The sequence below is a fragment of the Gracilinanus agilis genome, chromosome 4, assembly GCF_016433145.1.
Source record: "Gracilinanus agilis isolate LMUSP501 chromosome 4, AgileGrace, whole genome shotgun sequence".
NCBI lineage: Eukaryota > Metazoa > Chordata > Mammalia > Didelphimorphia > Didelphidae > Gracilinanus > Gracilinanus agilis.
Genome location: NC_058133.1, coordinates 224,040,668 through 224,066,040, shown reverse-complemented (window position 1 = coordinate 224,066,040; position 25,373 = coordinate 224,040,668). Strand labels below are relative to the sequence as shown.

General features: G+C 37.4%; 1 protein-coding gene across 3 annotated transcripts in view; it reads right to left on the bottom strand.

Moving 5' to 3' along the window:
- Nucleotides 1-24,107: 24,107 nt before the first annotated feature.
- The window catches only part of PITPNC1 (phosphatidylinositol transfer protein cytoplasmic 1), a 440,717-nt gene continuing 439,451 nt past the window's right edge, over nt 24,108-25,373 (bottom strand). For 2 of the 3 annotated variants that reach the window (XM_044676341.1, XM_044676342.1), the window contains one exon: nt 24,108-24,455. In XM_044676341.1, the coding sequence (XP_044532276.1) occupies nt 24,142-24,455 (314 nt within the window). In that variant the 3' untranslated portion in view covers nt 24,108-24,141. The remainder of the gene's footprint in view (nt 24,456-25,373) is intronic. The other variant, XM_044676343.1, reaches the window with a different exon arrangement.

The following is a 25,373-nucleotide window of genomic DNA, read 5'->3' as shown; positions in this document are numbered from 1 at the left end:
GGCTGCAACTTCCTGTGAGAGGAGTTTTTTGAGCTATTTTGAGGCTGTGGACCTTGGGATTCTAGCATTTGGTAAGACTGCTCTGAGATCTTCTCCCCTTGGACTTTGGATTGGTGAGTGGAAAAAGCTGACCTTCCTTTCCTGACTTCTGGAGAGATGTGGTGAAGAGAGGGGGCATAACTGATTTGCAGAGTTCTTCTGTCAGTTAAGGAGTTTAGAATCTTGGAAAAGAGACAGTTGGTCCTGGGAACTCGTGGAGAGAACCAGGGTCCATGTGAGCTCCTTCTTTAGATTGAAACCTGGCCTATATTTTGCAGCTTTCTTTGATATTTGTTAATTTAGCTAATTCCTTTGAATCTCCCTACCATACCTTATTCCCACCTTCATTTTCCCTGCCTAAATTCCTGTGAGGGTTTGAAAGGAGGGTAGTTCGGAGTGTTAGTTTAAACTTGATATTTTAAATAATCAAATAGGGCTTACCCTTGCAACAATTTACCTATTGAATCATTGTATCCAACTTTCCTAACCCGATCAATTACAAACCACCTGAGAGCTGAGTTAAGGCAGGTCCTTTCTCAGTCTCACGTTCCTGCCTCCCTTCCCCCACCTGAAGTTAGGGCTACCTTGTATCCTCTACCCTGCCAATCTATCCTAGAAGACAATTAACCCTGTTTGTATTTAATCAAGACCTTTTGGCTACTTCATTAGTTGATTAATAAGAGAGGGAGGAAGAGAGAGAGGGATAACATACTCTCTGGAGTTTGAGGAAAGCTGAGGATATTCATTTGGGAGGAAGTGTAACTTCAATACTTCCTTTCTAGTCCCTTCCTGTGAAACTGACTAAAGCCTTGGCTAGCTCTAACCTGGCTTTGTAAAGTGTCCTTTACTTGAAGGGCTCAATCTATTTCCCTTCAGTGTTTTGTCTCTAACTTTAGTATCCAGTCTGTGTTTCCCTGCTGCTGTTGCCTGCCTTAGATTAACTCATCCCCTCCCTTGCAACACTTGGTACCATAGTGTTATATTCCCTAAGCTCAGACATTCCTTTCTCCTACTACCTCAACTACCAACCTTCATCATTGTACCTTCCTCATCCACCATATTGCCTTAATTTCCCTACTACCTAGTCTATTCCTTTGATTACCTCCAGCCTTGGGTCCCTTGCCTTGCCTTATTCCCTATTCCTACCAGCTATTACCCCTAGCTTCAGTCTCATATTACATCCTGCAGATTCCCTATTACATCCTAAAAATCCCCTTATAACAGAGATTAACACCAGCTAGGCCTTCCTCTCAGAGGAAGAGGCCATGTGTGTGTGTGAAACCCTTGCTTAATTTACCTCTGGGCCCTCCCACTGAGGCTTCTGGAGCCCTGCCAGAGTAGAGCCAAGGGGTGAAGCAAATATTTGGAGTGATAAGTCAGACTTCTCACTCTGCCCTCATTTACATTCCTCTCCTTTCACTCTTTCCCTCTATTTTGTAAATAAAACTGATTTTTTAAAAGTTATTTTGACTTGAGATATATTCATTTTGGTGACCACATTCTCTTATATATTTAGTCAAACCATTAATTTTAACCCCTACAAACTCAAGTGTATACACACATTCCTTTTCCTACCTTTACCCAAAGCCCAATTCTTAAATATATACCAGCACACCCCTGTATTGCTTTATAAATATTGCTTGAGCTTAGAAGGAGTGCAGTAGAAGGCTGAAGAAATGAAGCTATGACCAGGCTGTAGACCTGGTGATTAGAGGCTAATATGAATAATGGTGATGGTGATGATAACTGGCATTTCTATAGTACTTTAGGTTTATAAAGTGCTTTATATCCTTATCTAATTTGAGAATTTCCAAATCTGAGAGTCTTTATTTACTATTATTACCCAGCTAATATAAGATAGTGTTTTAAAGTTTTCATTACAAATATAACAAGCTGCTAAAAAGAAGTCATTCAGATACCAGGGAACCACAATTAGGATAACACAGGATCTGGCTGCATCTACATTGAAGGACCAGAAGGCATGGAACACAATATTCCAGAAAGCAAGAGAACTGGGTCTACAACCAAGAACCAACTATCCAGCAAAACTGACTATATTTTTGCAGGGGAAAGTATGGTCATTGAATAAAATTGAGGACTTCCAAGCATTCATGAAGAAAAAACCAGACTTAAACAGAGAGTTTGCTGCCCAAACATAGAACTGAAGAGAATCACCATAAGGTAATTAAGAGAGCTGGAGGGTGGGGGTGGGAATCTTTTCTTTAAGAGACCCAATAAGTTCAATCAATTTGTATCCTTAGAAGAAAAGAAGATATTGGCAAATATTAAAAATTGTTATTTTCAACAGGGTAATTAGAAGAAGTTTACATAGAGGGAACAGTGACAAGCTGTATAGGATGAAATGTCAAGATATATATATGTATAAATATATACAAAACAAGAGGGGAAAAAAAGAAGGTAATATTAAGAAAATTGGGAAAACAAACAAAATGGAGTAAATTTATATTCCATAAAGAAGTGCATGGGGATCTGGACTTCCTGATTAAGATGGCAGCAGAGTAAAAAGCAGCTGCTTAACCTCTCCTAACCGAAACATATAGAACTCCTCAAGAAGACAAAAAACAAATCCAGAGGAGTGAAGGGACTCTACAACAGGGTGCAACATTGGAGGTATGTGGAATCGGGACATTTCCATGCTATAAAGGGGTGAAACAGCTCTCACTAAAACATGAGCTGAGCAACCCCCTCCCTGACCCCACACTACCTACAGTGCCAAAGTCAGCGCACAAGAGTTAGAGCAAGTTTGGGGCATGCATTAAGTCCTTGGCAGCTACCTGGGGTCACCAGGACATGCTCCTGAGAGCAGCAAGACTTAAGACCCCAAGAGGCTAAAGAACATGCAGACTTTGAACACAGACCCTGAGTGCAGGCATGGATGCAAGCCCAGACACAAATCCTGAGCACAAGCGAGGACTTGGATCTTGAGCGCAGTCGAGGACCTTGAGTGGGGACCCAGTGCAGAGGGGTGCACAACTGTGGAAGCAGCTCCCTGAGACTGTTAAAAGAGCCTCGGGCAGAGAAACAAGCAAGGGGACCACCAGGAGGCTTGACCCTGAGAACAACTAGACCTGAGATCTCAGGAGCCTAAAGAGTGCAGACAGACCCTGAGTGTGAGGATAAACCTGAGAGGGCTCTAGGCTAACAATGGCAAGCCAGAGACAAGAACCCCAAAAGAGAAAGATCATCAAGAAGAAATCTGTAACACTCGACAACTTCTGCACAGATAAAATCCAGACAACAGAGCAAACAGCAGAGGAGAACAAACAAGTAATCATATCCAAACCTTCCCAAAATAATGAAAACTGGTCACAAGCTATTGAAGAGTTCAAATCTTTCTGATGGAAGAGATCTGGAAAGAAAATAACAGTTTAAAAGGTAGAATTTTGCAATTGGAAAGTGAGGCTCAGAAATCATATGAACAGATAAGCAAATTGAACACCAGAAATGACCAGATTGAAAAGGAAAACCAGACCCTAAAGGCAAGAATTGAGCAATTAGAAGCTAATGATCTCTCAAGACAACAAGAACAAATAAAACAAAGTCAAAAGACTGATAAAATAGAAGGAAATATGAAATATCTCAATGAGAAAGTGACAGACCAAAAAAACAGGTCTAGAAGAGACAATCTGAGAATCATTGGTCTTCCTGAAAAAGCAGAAATTAATAGAAATTTGGACTCCATACTAAAATTATTCAGCAAAATTGCCCTGAAGTTCTACAACAAGAGGGCAATATAGACATTGAAAGGATCCATAGATCACCCTCTACACTAGACCCAGAAAAGACAACTCCTAGGAATATAATAGCCAAACTCAAGAGCTTCCAAGTAAAAGAAAAAAATTTTACAAGAAGCCAGAAAGAGACAATTCAGATATCAAGGAGCACCAATCAGGATCACACAGGATCTGGCAGCCTCCACACTAAAAGACTGCAAGGCTTGGAATATGATATTCAGAAAAGCAAGAGAACTGGGTCTACAACCAAGGATCAACTACCCATCAAAACTGACTATATACTTCCAGGGGAAAGTTTGGGCATTCAACAAGAGAGAAGATTTCCAAGTATTTGCACAGAAAAGACCAGGACTAAATAGAAAGTTCAATATCCAACCAGAAAAATCAAGAGAAACATGAAAAGGTAAATAAGAAACAAAGGGGAAAGAAAGAAAACTCATATTTTTTTAATTTGCTTCTTTAAGGGCTTCAATATGATCTAATTATTGGTATTCCTATGTGGAGAAATGTTATGTATAATTCGATGTAAGGAACTCTATTCACTATTATAGTATTCACTATTATAGCAATTAGAAGAATTATTCATAGGTAGAGGTGGGAATACTAAATGGTCTAAGATGATATGGGGCTGGGAAAGAGGGAGGTGAATAGTAGAGGACACCGAGAGAAACTTGAATGAATAAGAAAAATAGGACATTCTATTACACACAAAGAGGGCATGGGAAGGGGAAGGGATGAATACTATTATAAGAAGGAAGGGAAGAGAGCATTAAGAGGTAATATTTAAACCTTACTCTCAGTGTAATTAACCCTGAGAGGGAAGAATAGCTTTATCCATTGGGATAAAAAACTCTATCTAACCCTACTGAGAAAGTCAGAAGGGATAAACCGAGGGGAGCAGGGGAGTGGGGAGGTCAAAAAAGGGAGAGGAGAAGTAGGGGGAGGGAATTCATTAGGCCTTAAAAATAAAAAGAAGGGAATAATAAGGGGGGGGTAGAAAGGGAAGTAAATCAAGGGAGGGGACAAGGGTTACTGGCATAAAGCAAACCTTTCCTAAAAATAATAAACAGTATATATCTAAAACCATCAAAAAGCATCATATGCAATGGGGATAAATTAGAATCCTTCCCAGTAAGATCAAGCTTGAAACAAGGATGCCCATTATCACCTCTATTATTTAACATTGTACTAGAAACACTAACAGCAGCAATTAGAGAAGAAAAAGAAATTGAAGGTATTAAAATAGGCAATGAGGAGTCTAAGTTATCACTCTTTGCAGATATGATGGTGTACTTAAAAAATCCTAGCGAATCAACTGAAAAGCTAGTAGAAATAATCAACTACTTTTGCAAAGTTGCAGGATACAAAAATAAAAGCACACAAATCATCAGCATTTCTATATATCTCCAATTCATTACAGCAGCAAGGGTTAAAAAGAGAAACACCATTTAAAATCACCCTAGACAATATAAAATACTTAGGAATCTATCTACCAAAACAAACACAGGAATTATATGAAAACAACTAAAAAAAAACTTTCCAAACAATTAAAACTAGATCTAAACAATTGGAAAAACATTGATTGCTCATGGGTAGGATGAGCTAATATAATAAAAATGATCATTCTACTCAAATTAATTTACTTATTTAGTGCAATACCTATCAAACTACCAAGAAACTTTTTTACAGAATTAGAAAAAACTAATATCAAGAATATCAAGGGAAATCATGAAAAAAAAAACATTTAAGGAAGGTGGCCTAGCAGTACCAGATATTAAACTATACTCTAAAGCATTGGTCATCAAAACAATATGGTACCATCTAAGAGACAGAAGGGAGGATCAGTGGAATAGACTTGGAGTAAATGACGTCAGCAAGACAGTCTATGATAAACCCAAAGAGCCCAACTTTTGGGACAAAAACTGCTGGGAAAATTGTAAAACAATAGGGGAGAGATTAGGTTTAGATCAACATCTCATACCCTACACCAAAATAAATTCGGAGTGGGTGAATGACTTGAATATAAAGAAGGAAACTATAAGAAAATTTGGCAAACACAGAATAGTATACTTGTCAGATCTCTGGGAAAGGAAAGATTTTAAAACCAAGAAAGAGTTAGAAAAGATTACAAAATGTAAAATAAGTAATTTTTGATTACATTAAATTAGAAAGATTTTGTACAAACAAAAACAATGCAACTAAAATCAGAAGGGAAACAACAAACTGGGGAAAAATCTTTATAACAAAAAACTCTGACAAAGGTCAAATTACTCAAATATGCAAAGAGCTAAATCAATTGTACAAAAAAATCAAGCCATTCTCCAATCGATAAATGGGCAAGGGACATGAATAGGCAATTTTCAGATAAAGAAATCAAAACTATCAATAAGCAATGAGAAAGTGTTCTAAATCTCTAATAATTAGAGAAATGCAAATCAAAACAACTCTGAGGTATCACCTCAAACCCAGGAGATTGGCTAAAATGACAGGATGGGAGAGTAATGAATGTTGGAGAGGATGTGGCAAAATTGGGACATTAATGCACTGCTGGTGAAGTTGTGAATTGATCTAACCATTCTGGATAGCAATTTGGAACTATGCCTAAAGAGTGCTAAAACAATGCATGCCCTTTGATCCAGCTATACCACTGCTGCACTTGTACCCCAAAGAGATCATAGATAAAAAGACTGTTCAAAAATATTTATAGCCGCGCTCTTTGTGGTGGCAAAAAACTGGAAAACAAGGATGTGTCTGTCAATTGGGGAATGGCTGAACAAATTGTGGTATATGCTGGTGATGGAATACTATTGTGCTCAAAGGAATAATAAATTGGAGGAATTCCATATAAACTGGAAAGACCTCTAGGAATTGATGCAGAGTGAAAGGAGCAGATCCAGGAGAACATTGTACACAGAGACTGATACACTTTGGTAAAATTGAATGTAAAGGACTTCTGTACTAGCAGCAATGCAATGATGTAGAACAATTCTGAGGGATTTATGGAAAAGAACACTACCCACATTCAGAGGAAGAATTACAGGAGTGGAAAGACAGAAGAAAAACAGCTGCTTGAACACATGGGTTGATGCGGACATGATTTGGATGTAGACTCTTAATGACCACCCTAGAAAAATTATCAATAATATGGAAATAAGTCTTGATTGATGACACAGGAAGAAACCAGTGGAAATGCATGTCAGCTACTGGGGGTGGGGGGTGGGAGGAGAGAGAGAGAGAGAGAGAGAACATGAATCATGTAACCATGGAAAAAATTTTTTCTAAAAAATAAAAACAAAACAAAATAAAAAAATAAAGTTTTCAAAGCACTTTAAATGAAATATCAAAGGTGGAAGCTCTAAATCTATCTTATCTGATCCTCACAAAAACCCTTTGAGATAGATGCCCCTATTATACTCATTTTACGTATGAGGAAACTGAGGCCCAGAAAAATTGTGACTTGCCCAGAGTCAAAAGAGCTAGTGTCTGAAGACTTTGCACACAGGTTTTCCTGAATCCAGGGCTCAGTGTTCTCTCCACTTCAACATCACTGTCAAACATATTTGATACCACTGAAGCTTTTGGCATATACCAGATGATATGGAAACTAAAGTCCAGTGTGAACTGCACTAGTTGGAGAAGTGAGACTAGACCTGTTAATGATTTCCACCTGCTCCTATGTTTCCGTCAACAAATAGCTCTAGCCTTGCAATTCTAAATCTTTCTTATTTCATTTCCAGCACCATGTTGTTCAAATCCAAGCACTGACTCTTTAGGTTAATTTCAATAAAGATATTAGATACCATTTGTACCAAAAGTTCACATTTCAAAATGAGTGAGGATAATCAAGAATATTTTATCCCTTTTCCTGCTTTACTTACCTTCCCTTATCTCCCAATACTCTAATGAAAGCCCCAGGCTGGGGCCAACAAAACACGTTATTCCCAACTGCATCAATATCCAACATGGGTTCCACCACATACAAGGAGCAGGCAGGAGTGATCAAGGCTCTGCATTCCTGGCTCCCACCCTATAATAACACCCTTTTAAGACTGTGAGCTTTATTATTCATCTGCCACACACTCCCATGAATATCACATTTACATTATCTCTTTCTCTCCCTATACCTATATTATTCAATTCCACACAGAAGGAAACTATCTCTAAGCTCCTAATCCTACCCCATCTGTTGCCTTACTTCTACTATGCCCTCTGGAATTTCTTCTATTCCATAATGAATAAAATTCTCTTCAATCTAAGATTATCTCATACTCTTATCTACTAATGTTCACTGAGATTGGACTATATCCTCTATCACTGGCTGTACTTTTATTTATATTCTCTTTGGTCCTGGTTACTCTTTGTTCCCCTATGCCATTTCCACACACTTAATTTATCACCATCACTCAGCAGCTTCTTTTTTTTTAAATTCTTCACTCAATATAGATCATGGGGACCTATATTTTAGTCCCTGTTTTCTCGAGGAGTTGGTTTACCATCTTCTCCTCCTGTCCTCCCTTATTTTCTAGATCCCTGATGGTGAGCCTGTGACACACGTGTCAGCACTGACACACGTAGCCATTTTTGATGACAAGAGGCTGCATGTGGCCACAAACAGAGAAGTATGGGGCCGCATGCTGAGGATGAAACATTTACTGTAGTGTAGTGTAGACACTCTGTGCCAGAGGTCTGTAGGCCAAAACAACAGAACTCTGGTACAGAGCGTCTAGTTCTGGGACTTCTGGCCATTACGGGACCTTTGACCTCACTTTTGGCTATCAGAGCAGGAAGCAGTGAAATCACAGGGAATGCATCTCTGGGGGCCCTGTGATCACCATTGCCAGCAACCACATAACCACAGCAACCATCGTCCAATCTACTGTTCTGGGGTGTTGTGGATTTCTAATTGACCATCATTACTGAGAAAAGTGGGGGGAGGCTGGGATTGGCAAGGGCCTGTGCTATGGGTGCCATTTCCCGCCATTAGAAATAGCAGCAGCCATCTTAATTTACATAAGGAACACCATCTTGTAGCATAGTGCAGACTCCATTTCACCACTATTACTGTTGTGCATCCTTATTAACTCCTATTTATGCTTATTAACCCTGCCCTTTCCTAAAAGACAGTTATATGTGCCATCTTGTGGTCAGTTAGGCTAGTTAGCCCTTAATTGCCTGTAGGGCTAACAGGCTATCTATAATTCTATCTTCTGCCTCCCTCATGGAGAACCCAAAAAAGAAAAAAACAAGGTTAAATAAAGAAGCAGTAGCCAACCCTTTCAAGAGACATAGACCGAAATATATGGCATTATAGAAAAAAATGGCAGATCATTTTGCTTTCTATGTACTGAAGAGTCAATCTAATTCCATCCTTAAGTTTGTAAAAGGCTCTACAAATTTAACAACTTCAAATTTGAGCATTGCTTACTCTATAGCTCAGCATGCAAAAGCACTCAGTGAGGGAGAATTTATTAAAGAAACTCTCCTAAGATCATGATATGCAGAATAAATATAAAATTATTAAGAGAATATCTGAGTTACCACTCAGTAGAAATATCATAAAAGACCGAATAATGAGACTGAACACAAACATACAACATCAATTAAAGAGAGACACAAGTAATTGTAAATATTTTTCGATCTCTCTTGATGAAACTACTGATGTCACATCACATGCTCAGTTGGCCATTATTGGTCAATATTCTGATGGTCTCACAATGAGAGAAGAGTTGATAAAGTTAGTATCAGTGCCAACAAGTACATCAGGAAGTGAAATATTTAAGATTGTTATACAAACATTCCATAACCTAAGCATTTATATCTCTAAAGTTGTGTCAGTGACAACAGATGGAGCACCAAACATGGTGGGGAAAAAAGTCGGATTTGTCAAATTGTTTACAGAAGCTATTGGACATCCAATCATGCCTTTTCATTGTATTATCCATCAGGAGGCTTTATGTGCCAAGGCAGGATTCACTGATTTAAACGATTTAATGTCAGTTGTTACAAAAATAGTTAATTTAATAGCTGGTTGTCGTCTTCACAAGGGAGAATTTTCTGCACTTTTACTGGAGGTTGATTCCACCTACAGTGGACTGCTGATGTATAATAATATAAGATGGCTGAGCTGAGGCAAAGTTCTTGAGCTCTTTGTGGAATGCTTTGTGGAGTGCTTTGAAGAAATTAAGGTATTTCTTGAGAATAAGGATCTGGGAAACTTTCTTCAGCTCAATGATGATAAGTGGGTCAACACCCTGATGTTTTTTCAGATCTTTCTGTTCATATTAATGAACTGAATTTAAAGTTATAAGGTTTTGGCAAAAGCATTGACGTTGTATGTTTGGATACATAAAAGCTTTTGAAAGTAAACTTAAAATTTTCAAGTGAGATGTAGAAACTAAAACTTATAAGTATTTTCCTCGAGTAACAAAGTATTTTGAGAAGGCCAGTACAACCGTACAAAATGAAATGGAACCCTTTCATATAAAGTACCAGCATGTTTTAGACTTGTTACTTGACCAGTTCAGTTATAGATTTGATCAATTCAGAAGCCTAGAACAGATCATGAAAATAATTAAGTATTCTGATGTAGTAGTCTATAGTAGTCTGGAATTAAATCGTTTCTAATGGATGCAAATTGATGATTTGGAGATGCAACTTGCAGAATTTCAAGACAGCATCTGGACTCAGGTATTTGTCAACTTAAGGTCAAAGCTTGAGAATCTGGAAAGGTGCTGCTTGGAGAATCAAGAGGAGTGCCACTAAACTATGAACAGGAAATTTGGAGTACCTGGAACTGATTACCAGACACTTTTAGTACCCTGAAAAATATAGCAATGGTGTTACTCACAATTTTTCCTTCTACATACTTTTGTGACAACTTATTCTCAGTGTTAAATAATATAAAAACCAACAAAAGAAACAGATTGACAGATGAAGTTAGTAGTGCTTGCTTGGGCTCAAAGTATACAAAATACCAACCTTCAACTGAAGATTTAGTGGCTAATGAATTTTCATTAGCCAATGAAACTCAATAACAAAAAAGTCACTAATAGGCAGTTTAGTTAAAGAATTCCCCTTCCCCTTCACTTATCTTAGTCCATGGCACCCCACATAAGTTAAATAATATCATGACCAACAAAAGAAAGCAACTGATAGATGTCAGTCAGTAAGCAGGTAAATTGAATAATTCTTTTTTGGTATTAAATACAGTTATATGTTACAATTATACATTTTTGTTATTTAAACTATAAATATCATGAAATCATGTTTTTTTTCTCAAGGTGACACTCACCCGAGTTATGCTCATTTTTTTTTTTGCTGAATTTTGACACAACAAGCTCAAAAAGTTGCCCATCACTGTTCTAGATTATTTCAACCTTCTAACTGAGGTTCTCTCTAACTTCCTAACCTTTTGTTGCCTTAAATACCAAAACTCAGTCCTTTACCTTGACTACACTTAGGGATAGTCACACATTGGATCTTACCATTATCCACTAGTACTCAGCTTCCTTAATCAAAACCTGCTCATTGGGGTCAAATTCACATAGAAATGGAACCCTGGGAGTAGCCTATGGATTAAAAAAACCTCAAGTTTTTACATGTAACTAGGAAAAAATAAAATATTACTGAACTTAAAGAAAACCACAAATTAAATTGTATGTTGTATGTTGTATTTATTTTGTAATACATTTCCCAGGTATATTTTAGCCTGGTTTAAGGCACACTCCATCTAGAGTTTTGCAGCATTCTAATTGTGAGTTCAATACCCCTCCTGACAGAATATAAACTCCTAGCATTCTGTCTCTCCTAATGTCTCACCTCTTCCAACCCTATTGTTCACCATCATTGAAACTTCCAATCATTCCATCCCTCTATTTTCTTAGGCCATTACCTGTTTATGAGCTGATTTAACATTTTTTCTCTTTCTAATCCCAATATACCTTCCCACCCCTCCCCCTTTTTAAAAAATCCCTTACCTTCCATCTTAGAATCAGTACTATTTTTGATTCCAAGGCAGAAAAGTGGTAAGGGTGAGGCAATGGGGGTTAAGTGACTTGCCCAGGGTCACATAGCTAGGAAGTGTCTGAGGCCAGATTTGAACCTAGGACCTCCTGTTTCTAGACCTAGCTCTCAATCTATTGAGCCACCCAACTGTCCAAACCTATACCTAATTTAACTCTTCGCAGTCTTCTACTCTTGAGTCCTTATCTCCCTGGTTCTCAGTGGATAGATAGATTGCCAGGCTTGGAGTAAAGAAGGCTCATCTGAATGAAAAAACAAAAACAAATGATTAAGGCTCCTACCATTTGCTGACTCAGGAGCCACTAACCACAGCTGGAAGAACTCATACAACTAGATGATAAGATATATTATAAATTCATGTTTTCCAGCTTTGATTGGGCCTTTGCTTTAGTGCAGTCCTTTTATTCTTTCCTCTTTGATTCTCTATCTCACTTTAAAATATCCCAGACCCCACCCATACCTTCCTTTGCTTTTTCAGTCTCACATGAGGACTTTACTGGAAAAACTGAGTCATTTGAAATAAGCTTCCTTTTTTCCCCTTATTTCATCTCAGAACCTCTTGACATCATCACCTATCCCCAATCTCCAATAATTTTCCTCAATCTGTGATAATGTGGTGTGTAAATAGAATTAGCTCGAGCCCATTAATAGTCAAAATTCTATTCAACCTAGGCGTGCTAATGATGTCACCCTAACCTCCCTTAGTGGGGAGGGGAGACGAGTTACCCACACGTGACAATAAGTAACAAATCAAGAATAAGGGACTGCCCTTTGGGCAGTCCAAATCAATGTAGAAACTGCCATTTGTCCATTTGAATTAGAGGTGGACCACAGGAAGTGATGAAAGACACTATCTCTTTAAGTAAGTTAGTGAACTTCCTGTGGGGGCAGTTGCCATCTCGAACTGGAAGAAGAAGCATCTCCTGAGACCACAGAACGCTTACACTCTGTATTGTCACGTGGGTAAGTTAGGCTGACTTCCTTGGCCTAGCTGGGCTGATTCTAAACTCTGCCTATCTGGCTGTTGGGCCTTGTGGCTTACAGCTTCATTTATTAAGCTTTATAACCTTCTTCTCTTTCTGTCCAGGCCTTTGGCCTGGACTAGCCTCTTCCTTTTTCTCTTTATTCCTACTTTTTACCTACCAGACTGTAACTAAACTCTTCAACCCGATGCTGACTTGGGTCTGATTTAATTACGGAATCAACCTAAATTGTTGATTCCTGACGGCCACATATTTTAATATATATCTATAAATACCAAAATTTTCCTTCTTACAGTGGTAGCCCTTTTCCTTGTCAAGGCCAGTTCTTCTATATGTGCCTTGATCCCATCCCCTCTCATCTTTTTTATCATATTGTAATCTTAATTTTCTACCTTCTTTAACCTTTAGCTTCTCCTTAGTTACTGGTTCCTTTCCTATTGCTTGAAAGCCTTCCCAAACCTCCTCTGTTTTTAAAAAAACCCTCCAATAGGCCCTACCATCCCCTCAAGTTATTGCCCTTTATCTCTCTTCTTTTCTAAACTCCTCAAAAAAGCTGTCTATGCTTGCAGTTCCAATTTCCTCTCCTTTCACTCTTCAACCCTTTGCAATCTAGCTTTCTACTTCATTGCTTAATTGATGATACTCTCTGAAGTTATTGATCATCTCTTAATTCCCAAAGCTGATGTTTTTCTTAATCTTCCTCTTTCATCCTATTGTATTTGACAGTTTCCTCTGTCCTAGGCCTTCTTTTCTTTTTCTATACTTTCTCAGTCACTTTATCAGATCTAATGGATTTGTTACTCTATTGGGATTGATATATCTTGCTGTTTCTAATCCCGCAACTCTCTCATTTAATCCTTTTTGCCCATCTACTCTAGAGTTCCCTGTGAGGAGGTCATAATTGCCCAGTCCTTTTACCATCAGGAGCCTTCTCTGACATCTTAAGGGTGCCTCATTAGCATATCAGGATTGTAAAATTAAAATAAAATTGAATACTTGAAGTATTATATTTACAAAGTTTATTATCTGACAAAATAGAACCACACAACTAAATTTTCTACCTGCTCAAAATGTCCACTCCACCAAAGCTACCAAAAGAAAGGGGAAAAAGCTAGACATGGAACTCCACCCAATTTATATCCTGTCTACTATATCAGTAATGACAGGAAGTGAGTAGGGTGCTGGGAATAGTAGTTTTGCTGGTGATCAAATTCAAATTACACCATCTCCCCAGAGATCCTTTGGAAGACTAGTCTCCCCAATGGATCTTGTAAATATAACCAATTTACAAATTACAATGACAAAAAGCCAGTTAGGGAATAGTCCCCTTTGGCATAAGAGTATACATACAAATGTGTTACAACCTCCCACAGTTCAAATCACCACATCCCAAAACACTCTGGATGTTTTGGTGCAGTGCATGGTTTCTGCAGGCATCTTCATGGTGCTTTCTCTAAACAATTCTCTTCCTGGATTCCGGGAAGTAGCAAGTTTCTTAACTTTTATAAAACTAGAATTTTATGACAATTATACAATCCCCTCTGAGAAGGGTGTTGACAAACACACAAATCCTCTCAGGTAGCCACTGAAGCTCATGGCTTTTAATCTTGACTGAAATGCTCCCTCTTGGCATGGGGCTGTAACAGCTCTAAAGGCATGTCTTTTTATATGTCCCATCCATTGTACTGTGGAGGCGAGGACTACAATATTGCTCCCTCCTTTGGCATGAGACTGTAACAGCTCTAAAAGGCATGTCTTTCATATGTCTTATCCATTTTAATGTGGAGGCAAAGAATAGTGTTATAGCACTTCACTTCAGCTACTAAATGGACCCTTACCTCTTGTTACAAACAACTCAAAGGTACTTTTTTTTTAAACCCTTACTTTCTGTCTTGGAGTCAATACTGTGTATTGGCTCCAAGGCAGAAGAATGGTAAGGGCTAGGCAATGGGGGTTAAGTGACTTGCCCAGGGTCACACAGCTGAGAAGTACCTGAGGCCAGATTTGAACCTAGGACCTCCCATCTCTAGGTCTGGCTCTCAATCCACTGAGCCACCCTCAGGGGTACTTTTACAATGGTATTCTCCAATCCAGTCATATGGGGAGGTTCAACTAAAGAGTATGAATACAATACACTTAGCTAATTGTCAAAACCCAGTAACCTAAAGTGACATAGTGTAACAGAACCTAACAAACAAAATCTTAAAACAAGCAATCAGCAAATACAGTATATGTGACAGGATACAGCACTGAATTCAAGAGTCCTTTTTTCCAATTCTGGTACAGAGACTTCCATAAAACAATGGAGTCTGAAAGGATTAAAAATCAACTTCCAGACTCTTTAAGGTTCCCCTCCCCAGGATTATTATCCATTTAGGTTCCTTTTGTCAGACCTCTGGGATCTCCTATAGTGAGCGAGAATTCTGTGCTGAACATACTGTGTAAGAATTCCATATTGGATGTATTGTAGAGACTGGGCAGGCCAGAATGGCAACAGGGTGTAGGGAGATGAATCTCCTGAGTCTCAGACAAGCTAATTGTAAGGACCAGTGCACCTAGGAATGGTAGGAAGAAAAAACATCCTAAAACTGGGAGCTGTTTGAAATAGGCAATGCATTGCTCTTTCATACCATGCTTGCAATTCTACTTCCTGTTTGGAAGAGTAATCTTTCTTCCCCTTCCCTCTAGGGGTAAAACACCTGGGAGCAGCTTGCTTTCCCTGCCAAGTGAACAGAGAGTTAAGAAGGATTGCCCAAGGGAAATACACCCAGGCTTCCAAGGCAAGCAGTTAGCAAGCACTTAGCTGTTTGCAATGTAAAGGAAAGAGGGATTTTATACTTTCCCAGCTTGTTTGGAGTTTGGCTCCAAGGACTTCTAGCTTGTTGGCAGCAATCAGCAGCAGCATTCACAATCAGCAGCAGTAGTAGTACGAGCAGGAGCAGCAGCAGAGGCAGAAGCAGGCAGTTTGGGACCACTGGGGGAGTTAGCAGGAGGCAGGATCACCAGCAACAGGTGGCAAATCCGAAGAGAGTTGAGAGGGGAGAAAGGGGTGGCAGGGTGAAAAGTCGTGGCGGGAGAAACGTGTTTTGTTTCTTTCAAACTAAGCTATTCAGAGAGAATTAAGGGTTTCTGAACCCCACTTCTGGTTGCCATAAATGTAAAATTAAAATTAAAGTTGAATAATTGAAGTATTATATTTGTAAAGTTTATTCTCTGACAAAATAGAACCATGTGACTAAGTTTTCTACCTGCTCAAAATGCCCACTCCACCAAAGCCACCAATAGGAAGTGAAAAAAGCTAGACATGGAACTTCACCCAATTTATATCCTGTCTACTATATCAGTAATGACAGGAAGTGAGTAGGGTGCTGGGAATAGTAGTTTTGCTGGGGATTGTAGTTTTTAGGGTAACAGATTCAAATTACACAGGCTCCCAGCATCCTTTATCCACTCCATCTTTTTATCCCACTTCAGTTGGACTGATTTTGATACATACCTTGGCCATGCTTCATCCCTTAGACTTAGAGTTGGGGAAAGGAGGAAGGGTGCATTCTAACCTCATTTTAGTTCTTAGATAAGTCCCTGCCATGGCCAAATTGCTGAAGCCACTCTCCTCCTAAGGGAGATTCATTCTGGGTAGCATTTTTTCTCCGTCCGAGACATTTCTTTTTTATTCGGACTGAGATTTGGGAACTTGCCCTGAATCTTGCATCCAATTACCCTCCCTTACCCCATATCACCTCATAATTAGGACCAGTGAGGGACATCTCTTCTTTCTTACAAAGCTGCCATTTTAATTCATACTATTATCATCTCTCACCAAAATTATTGCCACCACCTCCTATCTAATTGGTCTCCCTGACTCCAATCTTTTTTCACTTCAGTCCATCCTCCATAATGCTTCCAAAGTGATTTCCCTTAAGCACAGACCTGAACGTTTCACTTCATCCCTTTACTTGTTTGACTCCAGTGGCTAGTTCTTTTTTATTGACATTCTGTTAATTTCCTTTAATTGCAGAATATAAATCATTTTTTACTTTTATGGGAGCTTTTTTTTACAGTTTCATTTTTTCATTTGGTTTTTAAACCCTTATTGAAGGCACTATTATATAAGTTTGAGCCCATTCTCCCTAGGGAGTATATATATATGAATGTGTTCTTGGTGGCTTGGGAATATTGTTTTTTGTCACAATTGCCCTTGCTATACCTACTTATAGATAACATTCGGAAGAGTAACTAAGTCTGACTAATAATCATTGTGAAGCTTGCTAATAGGCATTCATGAATAATTTTACCAGAAAACATGGAGGGGGGTGGTAATTAATCAGTCACTAGGGACTTTGCCCTCCAATTCGATTAGGAGTTGGGGAACAAGCCCCAGATAGGGTGTGACTTATGCCCTATGTCTAATTTTTTTCCCCTTCTTGGAGTCCTTATGAAGTTTCCATTTGGGCACATATTTTCCAACATCTGGTGCATTCTTTGTTATTGGGCATTACTGCCCTGATGTCACTGCTACTATCTCCAGTCACTTGGCTATGAGAGAGGAAAGAGAAGCTCTCACCTTGTTCCCAAGAAATTTCCTCTCAGGGGGTTGTTTGGAATTCCTTTTCCATTAGACTGACTAGCTTCTGGTATATGCAGTTCTGAGCTGGTTTGCTATAGGTCCAGAGGTGTGTCTGGTTCTCTCAGTTAATCACAAAATATTTTCTTCATAGTTTAATCTGTCACAAGGTGCTTTACCTAATGTTTAAAGTACTGTATTTTTTCTGAAATTGATTTGGAGTTCCATGTATCTAGTTTATAATTTTGATCAATTGATTTTGTAGCCTTTATAGGTTCTGGGAGTACTTTTCCCAGCTCTCACACAGCTAGTGTCTGAAGATGGATTTGGATTCAGATCTGTCTGACTCCAGGCCAACCTCTATCCCCACCCATCTAGCTGCGTCTAAATACTTATGTACTTGTTACCTCTTCTAATTAGAGTGTAAGTTCATTATGAATAAAGATTAGTCTCCATTCATTTTATTTTTATCTTCAGCACCTATCTCAGTGCTGAACTAGAACATACTGGGTACCTAATTGTTAATAGATTTCCATAGAACATAGAGGTGGCCTATGATTGATTTAGACCAGAGTTTCTTAATCTGGTGTTTGTGAACTAGTTAAAAAATATTTTGTTTATTGTATTTCAGTATACTTGGTTTCCTTTGTAAATGCATGTGTTTTATTTTGTGTTTTTAAAAATATTATTCAGATAAGACACAATAGATTTCACCAGACTGCCAGATGGGTACATGGCACAGAAGAATGTTAAGAACCTCTGAATTAAAGATAAAAAACAATTGTGTTTTGGGATATAAACAGGTAGATTCTAAGGAAGTTTCAGAAAGTATTTTTAAAAATCTAGATATCTGAAGAGGATGATGGTAGGAAAACTCAAGATTATAGGCTTTAGTAATATCTCTAAATGTTCAACTACTTTGAATGTTGTAAAAGACAATTTTTTAAAACTAATGACCTGGACATTAATTCTGAATGCAAATTGTTGGGAGAAAATAATAAATGAGATTTCAGAATGGGACATTTATCATGCACTGATTATATCACTAGGGAGCTTAAGAGTATAAAATGGATTCCAAGTGTTATTAATAGGCAACTTGGCTCTGAATATTATTGTGTACAAAGAGTCTTTTGAATTAGAGTAAAAATGGGGCCAATGACCAGAATTGACTCTGAAACAGTAGAGTCCAATCCCCATCATTCAGGTTAATGAAGGGGAGCATAAGTAATTTGTGTTTATTTGCCTTTGGAATACGTTTTTACACTTTATATTTGAATATGATTGTAACCCCAAGTTTGTTCAACAAGTAATATACTATGTTGTAATTAGTTTAGGAGAAGCTAGGAAACTGTCCAGTTTCTCTCTCTTACCCTTTTTCTTGGCCACTCCATTCTAGGAACAGATATTTTATTTCTTGGACTGATGCAAAGCACCAGCCTAGGTAGAGCCAGTCTGTTTTCTTACTTCACCAGAAAGAAGACTGGTTAAAGAATGTTTGCATTTCAAAGGACTTCCTTTCTAGACTTCATACTGTATTTTACTTTAATAACAAACTTTTATTAATTCCTTTTGGTTTTTATACCAAACCTCCCGCCCCCAACCCCAGCAATAGTACCCTTTTTATAAAAAAGAAAAAGTTACATATAATTGAATAACATAGCCATTGCTTCTGTCAGAGTAGCCAACATTTTCACCTCCCATATGCTAACCCTCTCTACTCAACTGGGAGTAGGGAATTATGTTTCATCAGTTTTGTTCTGGGACCAATAACGACTAGTGCCCTTAATTTGACTTCCTGTATGTTATATTATAAATAAAAACTATCTTGTTGAGAGAGATTGGTTAGCAAACCCATAACTGAGGAAAGAAATCAGCCTTGACATATCTAAAAGCAAAGATTTCTTACTTTGGACAAACCTTAATGAGACAATCCCACCCATCCTGGCTGATTTGGATTTTAGGGCAGGTAAAAGTCCTGAGATTTAGAGATGTGTCAAAATTTGCAAATGCCAACTTTTTTGGTGGAAAATTATTCAGAAAGAGAAAGGAATATACACTTGTAAAGAAGATTGCTTGGTAGTTTATTTATAACAGAATGTAAGAAAAAGTAAGTTATTAACAATAATAAATAACTAGGGTAAAAACACAAGAACAGTCATAAGATGACACAGAAGGATGGCCTAGGTGGGGGAGTCAAATTTGTTTGCTCTGCTTTGTATTCTGTAACACTGTGCATTTCTAAACTTGGTCCTTCAGCAGTGGCAGTAGAATATTGACTAACTTGATCAAAATCCCAAATAAAAAATATAAACAACAAATGTTACAGGACATTTGACTTTACATAGAGCTGTCATCCGTATTTTAAAAAATGCAACCAATCTGTTATTTGGGATACACACAAACTGGAGACATAATTCAACAAACATGCTTTTCATTTGAAGCAAAAACATCCGAGTTTAGCATAAAGCATCTGTTAACATAAACAGCAAAATTACATTTTAATAATGGCATCTGAGAAGTTAACATTTACTTTCTCTTACTGCATTAATTCTTAAAAGCTCATAGTCTTGTATCTTAAATGCAAACTTTTTCTTTAAACCTAGCATAGAGTGACCTGATAGAATTGGGAAGCAAACCAATTCTTTGTTACTATGCAATAGTTCAGCAGAGCATATTCCAGTGGCCTAAAGAATTTACTTTCTTTTCAGACTGCCATCATTGGACATCTATTTTTCCTTTAAATCAAAGAAGCTCCGTACCAAATGGCATATTATCTTCTCCACCTAGTTTGGAGATGATAAAAATGAATCAACATTTTTGGTAATTCTTTTCTACTGGGCTTTGTGAGTCGATTCAAATTACAATCTGGTTCTTTAACCAAACTATATATGCCAGTGACCTGAACCTTTGATTGACTTTGGGCTATGATGAAGAAAATTGGAGGTTCCTTTGTTTAATCTGATCTTTATTAGGATGGTGAAACATTTAACTGAAAAAAAAAATCCTGGGAGTTTCTGAATGAATTGTGTCATTAACCAATTATTGCAATCTTTTGAAAGAAAACCACAGAATTCTCTTAGGCATTGGTTAAAGGTTTTGAATATTGGCCCCCTACTTCAACAATCATATTTGCTAGAATGCTTTTTCAAAGAAATGTAGCTGATGAATATTTCAATTGAACATGTGAACTACCTTTTTTCCCATAAACTGATTCAAAACCATAAAAGAAGATTTCCAGGTTAATTCACCAAAAAGTACACAAAATTGCATCACTGGTTTGGTCATGACATAATGGTGGCTTTTGGTTCTCTTTCACAGGCTACTTTTCCATCACCATTTTTCCATTTCTCCAGAGATCGTTAGAAAAGAGATGTTGTTCTTGCCCAAAATGAAAGAAAATGCATTGAGATTTGGTGCTGGTTTGGGACTGAGGAGATAGCTACAGAAACATACAGATATCTTCCTAGGAAAGTAAGATGAGGAGTAAGATGCCCATACTTACAGTGCATAGGATGTTTTAAGGTATCTTGTTACTGTGATGATCCAAAGCAGGGAGATTAAATGACATTTTTCATGACCTTCACCAACATCAGGGATAAAGAAAGGGTAAATGAACATGCTCTAATTGTAGGTCTTTTACTTTAATTCAGCTATTAGTGACTTAAAACTGGTAGTGTGGGATTTGGTATATTTTCTCTAAATACATGTATCATACAATTTTGGTGAAAAAGCTGGATTACCATATTGTATACAGAGGCACTGAGTAAAGAATTCTATTTTCCCCCAAACATGCTTAGTGAACTCAAGCTACTGTTTTTTTCCCCATTTTAAAATTTCCAATATATAGTCTTTTAATTTTCGTCTTTATGAGAAATGCAACTGTTTACATATATGTATATATATCACACAATCCTATAGCATATAGCAAAATCCTATAGCAAATTCATTTATGGAGATGGCAAAATGACACACTTAAGACTTAGGTATGTAAAATATTGAAGCTGTTTTATGTCTTGTGGTAATGATTTGCGTTATATATTCAAAGAAGTCAAAGGAATACCTGCATTTCCTCTCCCCCTTTTTTGTACATAGGTGCCACTCCCAGGGAGAAAAAAGATGTAAAGACTTGAAGATCATTAATGTGTCAGCATAGTGTAAAATATATTGCAGGGTAGTTTTGCAACTGATTTCTGGCTTTGGAGAAAGTAAAAATCACAAAAGAAAATCCAAAGATAGCTTCCTAAAGCACGTAGGATTGTTGACCTCAAGAGGAAAGGCTGGTGTGCAAAATGTGAGTATGGTGGTGGTGGAAAAAACATAATTCTAGGTATGTTGTGACCAAGATAAAAGAAATAAATTCATGTTCACCTATGACAAATGATTTATTTCTGCCCTTTCTCACTCCTTCTCACCTCTAGCCCTGGTTTTGACTTATAAACAAGTACATTCAACATTTCAGTATCTTGTCAGTGGATTTTGCTTTCCCATTTCTAAAATTATATTCCTCAGAATTAGACATTTACTTTACCTAATAAAGGGTGTGCTGGTAACATTTTAACAATCAATTCTATAAAAAAAATAAGAAAATGTATGGGGACATACTTTTAAGTTTAGTCTGTATTATTAAGGTTTTAAAGTCTGGACAAATAACAAAATGATAAACCAAACCCTGATTTGTAGTGTTTGACAATTTCTTAGGTGCAAATGAAAATTTACTGAAAAATTTTTGTAAATTTAACAACTGACTATATGAGCTGGTCATTCAAGAAGTTCCAGGTCTTTGAAAAAGACAAAACTTTGTACAAGCAAACATCATGCAATTGTACATGCTGGGAAGATACCTTACTATAAACACCATCATTCTCAGAGAAGAGATGATCCAGAGATCAAAACTATTCACAACTGTTTAATTCTTTGAAGTCTGGAGCTTAATACACTTTGTTCTACCTCCTTTCAATCAATAGTTATAGAAATGAGCCTAACATTAGTCTAGTTGCAATATTTGTACACTATGAGGATTTATCTATTAGCAAAAGACTACTTACTCATTGATGAGTGACAGTGGGGGAGAAAGAGGTCCTGGAATTTAGATAGGCCAATACTTTCTCTTTGTCTTTTTGTCTTGGAAATCCTGTCTGGGGAAGGTCCTTTCCTGAGCTAAAAAGGTCATAGTAGGGGTGTTGCCTAGGGAGCTGTTGGATCACTCTCTTTTAGAGGTCAAATGTAAATTCTGAGATTCTGTTTTTTTCTTCTCCTGAGTTTCAAGGTAGTGAGGTGTGAAATTAAATATATTGGGTTCAGTGTTTTATTAGAACTATGTTGCTACCTCCCCTTAGTGATCTTATCTCCCTTATACCTTTGTCCAATTCAAGTCCCACCTGGTTTCAATCAAGGAAAATTTGGCAAAGTCTCATTTATTATTATTTCTAGGGAAAGGGGTGGTGTTTGAGTATTTATTAAGCACCTACTATGTGCCAGGCACTGTGCTAAGTACTTTACAGATATAACCTCCTTTGATTCTACTCTTTAGTTTGCAAGTGTGTGTGTGTGTGTGTGTGTGTGTGTGTGTGTGTGTGTGTGTGTGTGAATGATTCTACCCATCTATCCTTTCTACCTGGCAGTAATAATAGAAAACACCTCCCTCTTTCCCTCTTGTTATTCACTTGGCTCCAGTGACAACATTCATTATGACCTCTAGGAAAGATATCAACAATGACAGTTTTATAAGGTGGGGAGTGGGGATAGACAAGAGGTTTCAGGAAGGGGTGGCTATTATCAAAATCCACAAAGAAAGAAAATGGGAGGCAGAAAATAACCCTCAAAAGGAGAAGGGTTTTGTTTTTTTTAAGGACTCTCCCACAAGACTTTGTACCAGTGTTATTGACATATTACTTTACCCTCTATATTTGGATAAAATCCCAGTGGCACAACAATCAGTTTCCTTTTCCTAATGTAGAACTTTAACATCTTTAGTGGATAACTTGAGTCCAGAAGTCAGAGGTGTCAGTTAGAGGTTCCCTCATTCAATCAATTGCTAGAGTTGGAGGCCATATGAGAGCAGAAGGGAAAGATATTAAAAGGTAGAAATAAGTAGAATCTTTTTCCATTACAAATTCGGTGCAAGGTATAAATAGGATTAATGGCCATAAAGTCAGTTATCAATAATTGCACTTGGAGCCTTGGTATGTTAATACTTTTTTTTTTAAGTTTAAAGAGTTAATTGGGCCCCAAATCCTGAGTCAGATTAAACAAAATATGAATCTGAACAATCACTATGGGTGTTCAAGTATTGGTGATAATCAGTTCAAAGTTTAACAATTAAGTATGCCAAGCCTGAGACTATTCAATATATATTTTTTTAGAAATTCAGGTTTAATAGGAAGAAAATGGACTTTTGTCCTTTTCACTGAGTCTTCATTTGTTTACCCTTGGAGTCTTTACCAACTTAATCACATATTGACATCAGAGTCTATTTCCTGGCTTATTATTATTACGACAGAAGATTTCTTTTGTCCTTTGTAATCTTATCATCAGACTATTTTCTGACATGTACTATATATGTTGGATGGTGTATTTTGGAATTCAGATCATATATGGAATTACATAATCACATGCATGCTCATTAAGAGATCTGAAGGAACAAGTCTGAGTAACAAAGCAGTTTTTCGCTATCAGAAGAATCCTAAAAAAACGAAACCAAACCAAAATAAAACCCCACCAAAAAAACTAAAAACAAAACATACATACATAACAAAAAACTATGAAATTTTATTCATTGTTACTCTTGGGGCTGACATGGCTTGTCTGAAGAATGTACACCAGGTAAATCCAGTGTAGATTTTTTCTCAGGGTCTGGAAGAGTGAGAGTTTCTGGGGCAGATTTTTTTCGAGGTCGATCTTTGGGAACTGCCAAGAATTCTGGAGCATCTGTGGAAAGAGGTGTCGATGGAGCACTAGAAGGAGCAGTACGGATTGCAGAAGGCAGCAGGGAAATGCTGGAGATAGAAATTGAAGGTGGGAAAACTCCAATTTTCTTGTTGGTGGCTTCCTGAGTTGCTCTTTCAAACTCTCGGACTTCATCCATTGTCATGTCTTCAATTAAAAAAAAAAGAAAGGCAAACAATTAGTTGGTTATAAGATAGATTTCTATTTGTTGTAGCCATTTCAAAGGTAAATCTGGTAGCTATATTTTAATATGATCTGTCCAGATTCAAAATCAAGAGAGACAGAGTCTCCTCTAAATATTAACTCAAGTTTTTTTGCACAGCCAAATATCCCAGAACCATAGTAGTCTTTCTGAATACTTACTTGGAATTTCTCAGGACACTTCTCAATGTAATTTCTAACCATGATAAATAAGAGTCAGGAAAACAGAGAACCAACACATTCGTGTTTGAATATGGTTGCATGTATATGTATTTAAGTGTGTGTATATATATATACATATGCATATATATGTAAGTGTGTTTGAGAAATGAAGTCATTTCATTCTAAATGGGAGGGTCCAGGGTTTGATAGATATAGCAACTAAGCATACTGATAACATATTTTTTGTCTAGTTAGATCAATTATTCACTTAAAAATTATTTCATCATTTTCTTTTATAATGTGTTCTTTTCACACAAAGATGGCAGACAAAGATCTGGTGGCTGTTTATTGGTCATGTGGAAAAAAATCTGTACTTTGCCAACACTCTTGGCAGCTATGTGTTAACTGATCCCCCTTGAAATGAAAAGAACTCACTATCTCTAATACTGGAACACTTCTCAGAAAACCCAAATAAAAAAACCCAACACCAGCAAAGGACCATTCCATGGTTGAGATTTTTTGAAAATGCTACAAAACTATGATTTGGGATTAAAGAAATAAATGCAGCATGGTAAGGCAAGGAAGGATTTCACACACCTCAGTTTTTTAGATAAATAAAACTTACCCCTTTAAACAGCAAAACTTTTTTAAGCCCCAATTTTTAATGGAAATATTTCTACTACCCTCTTATCTTTTAGAGTA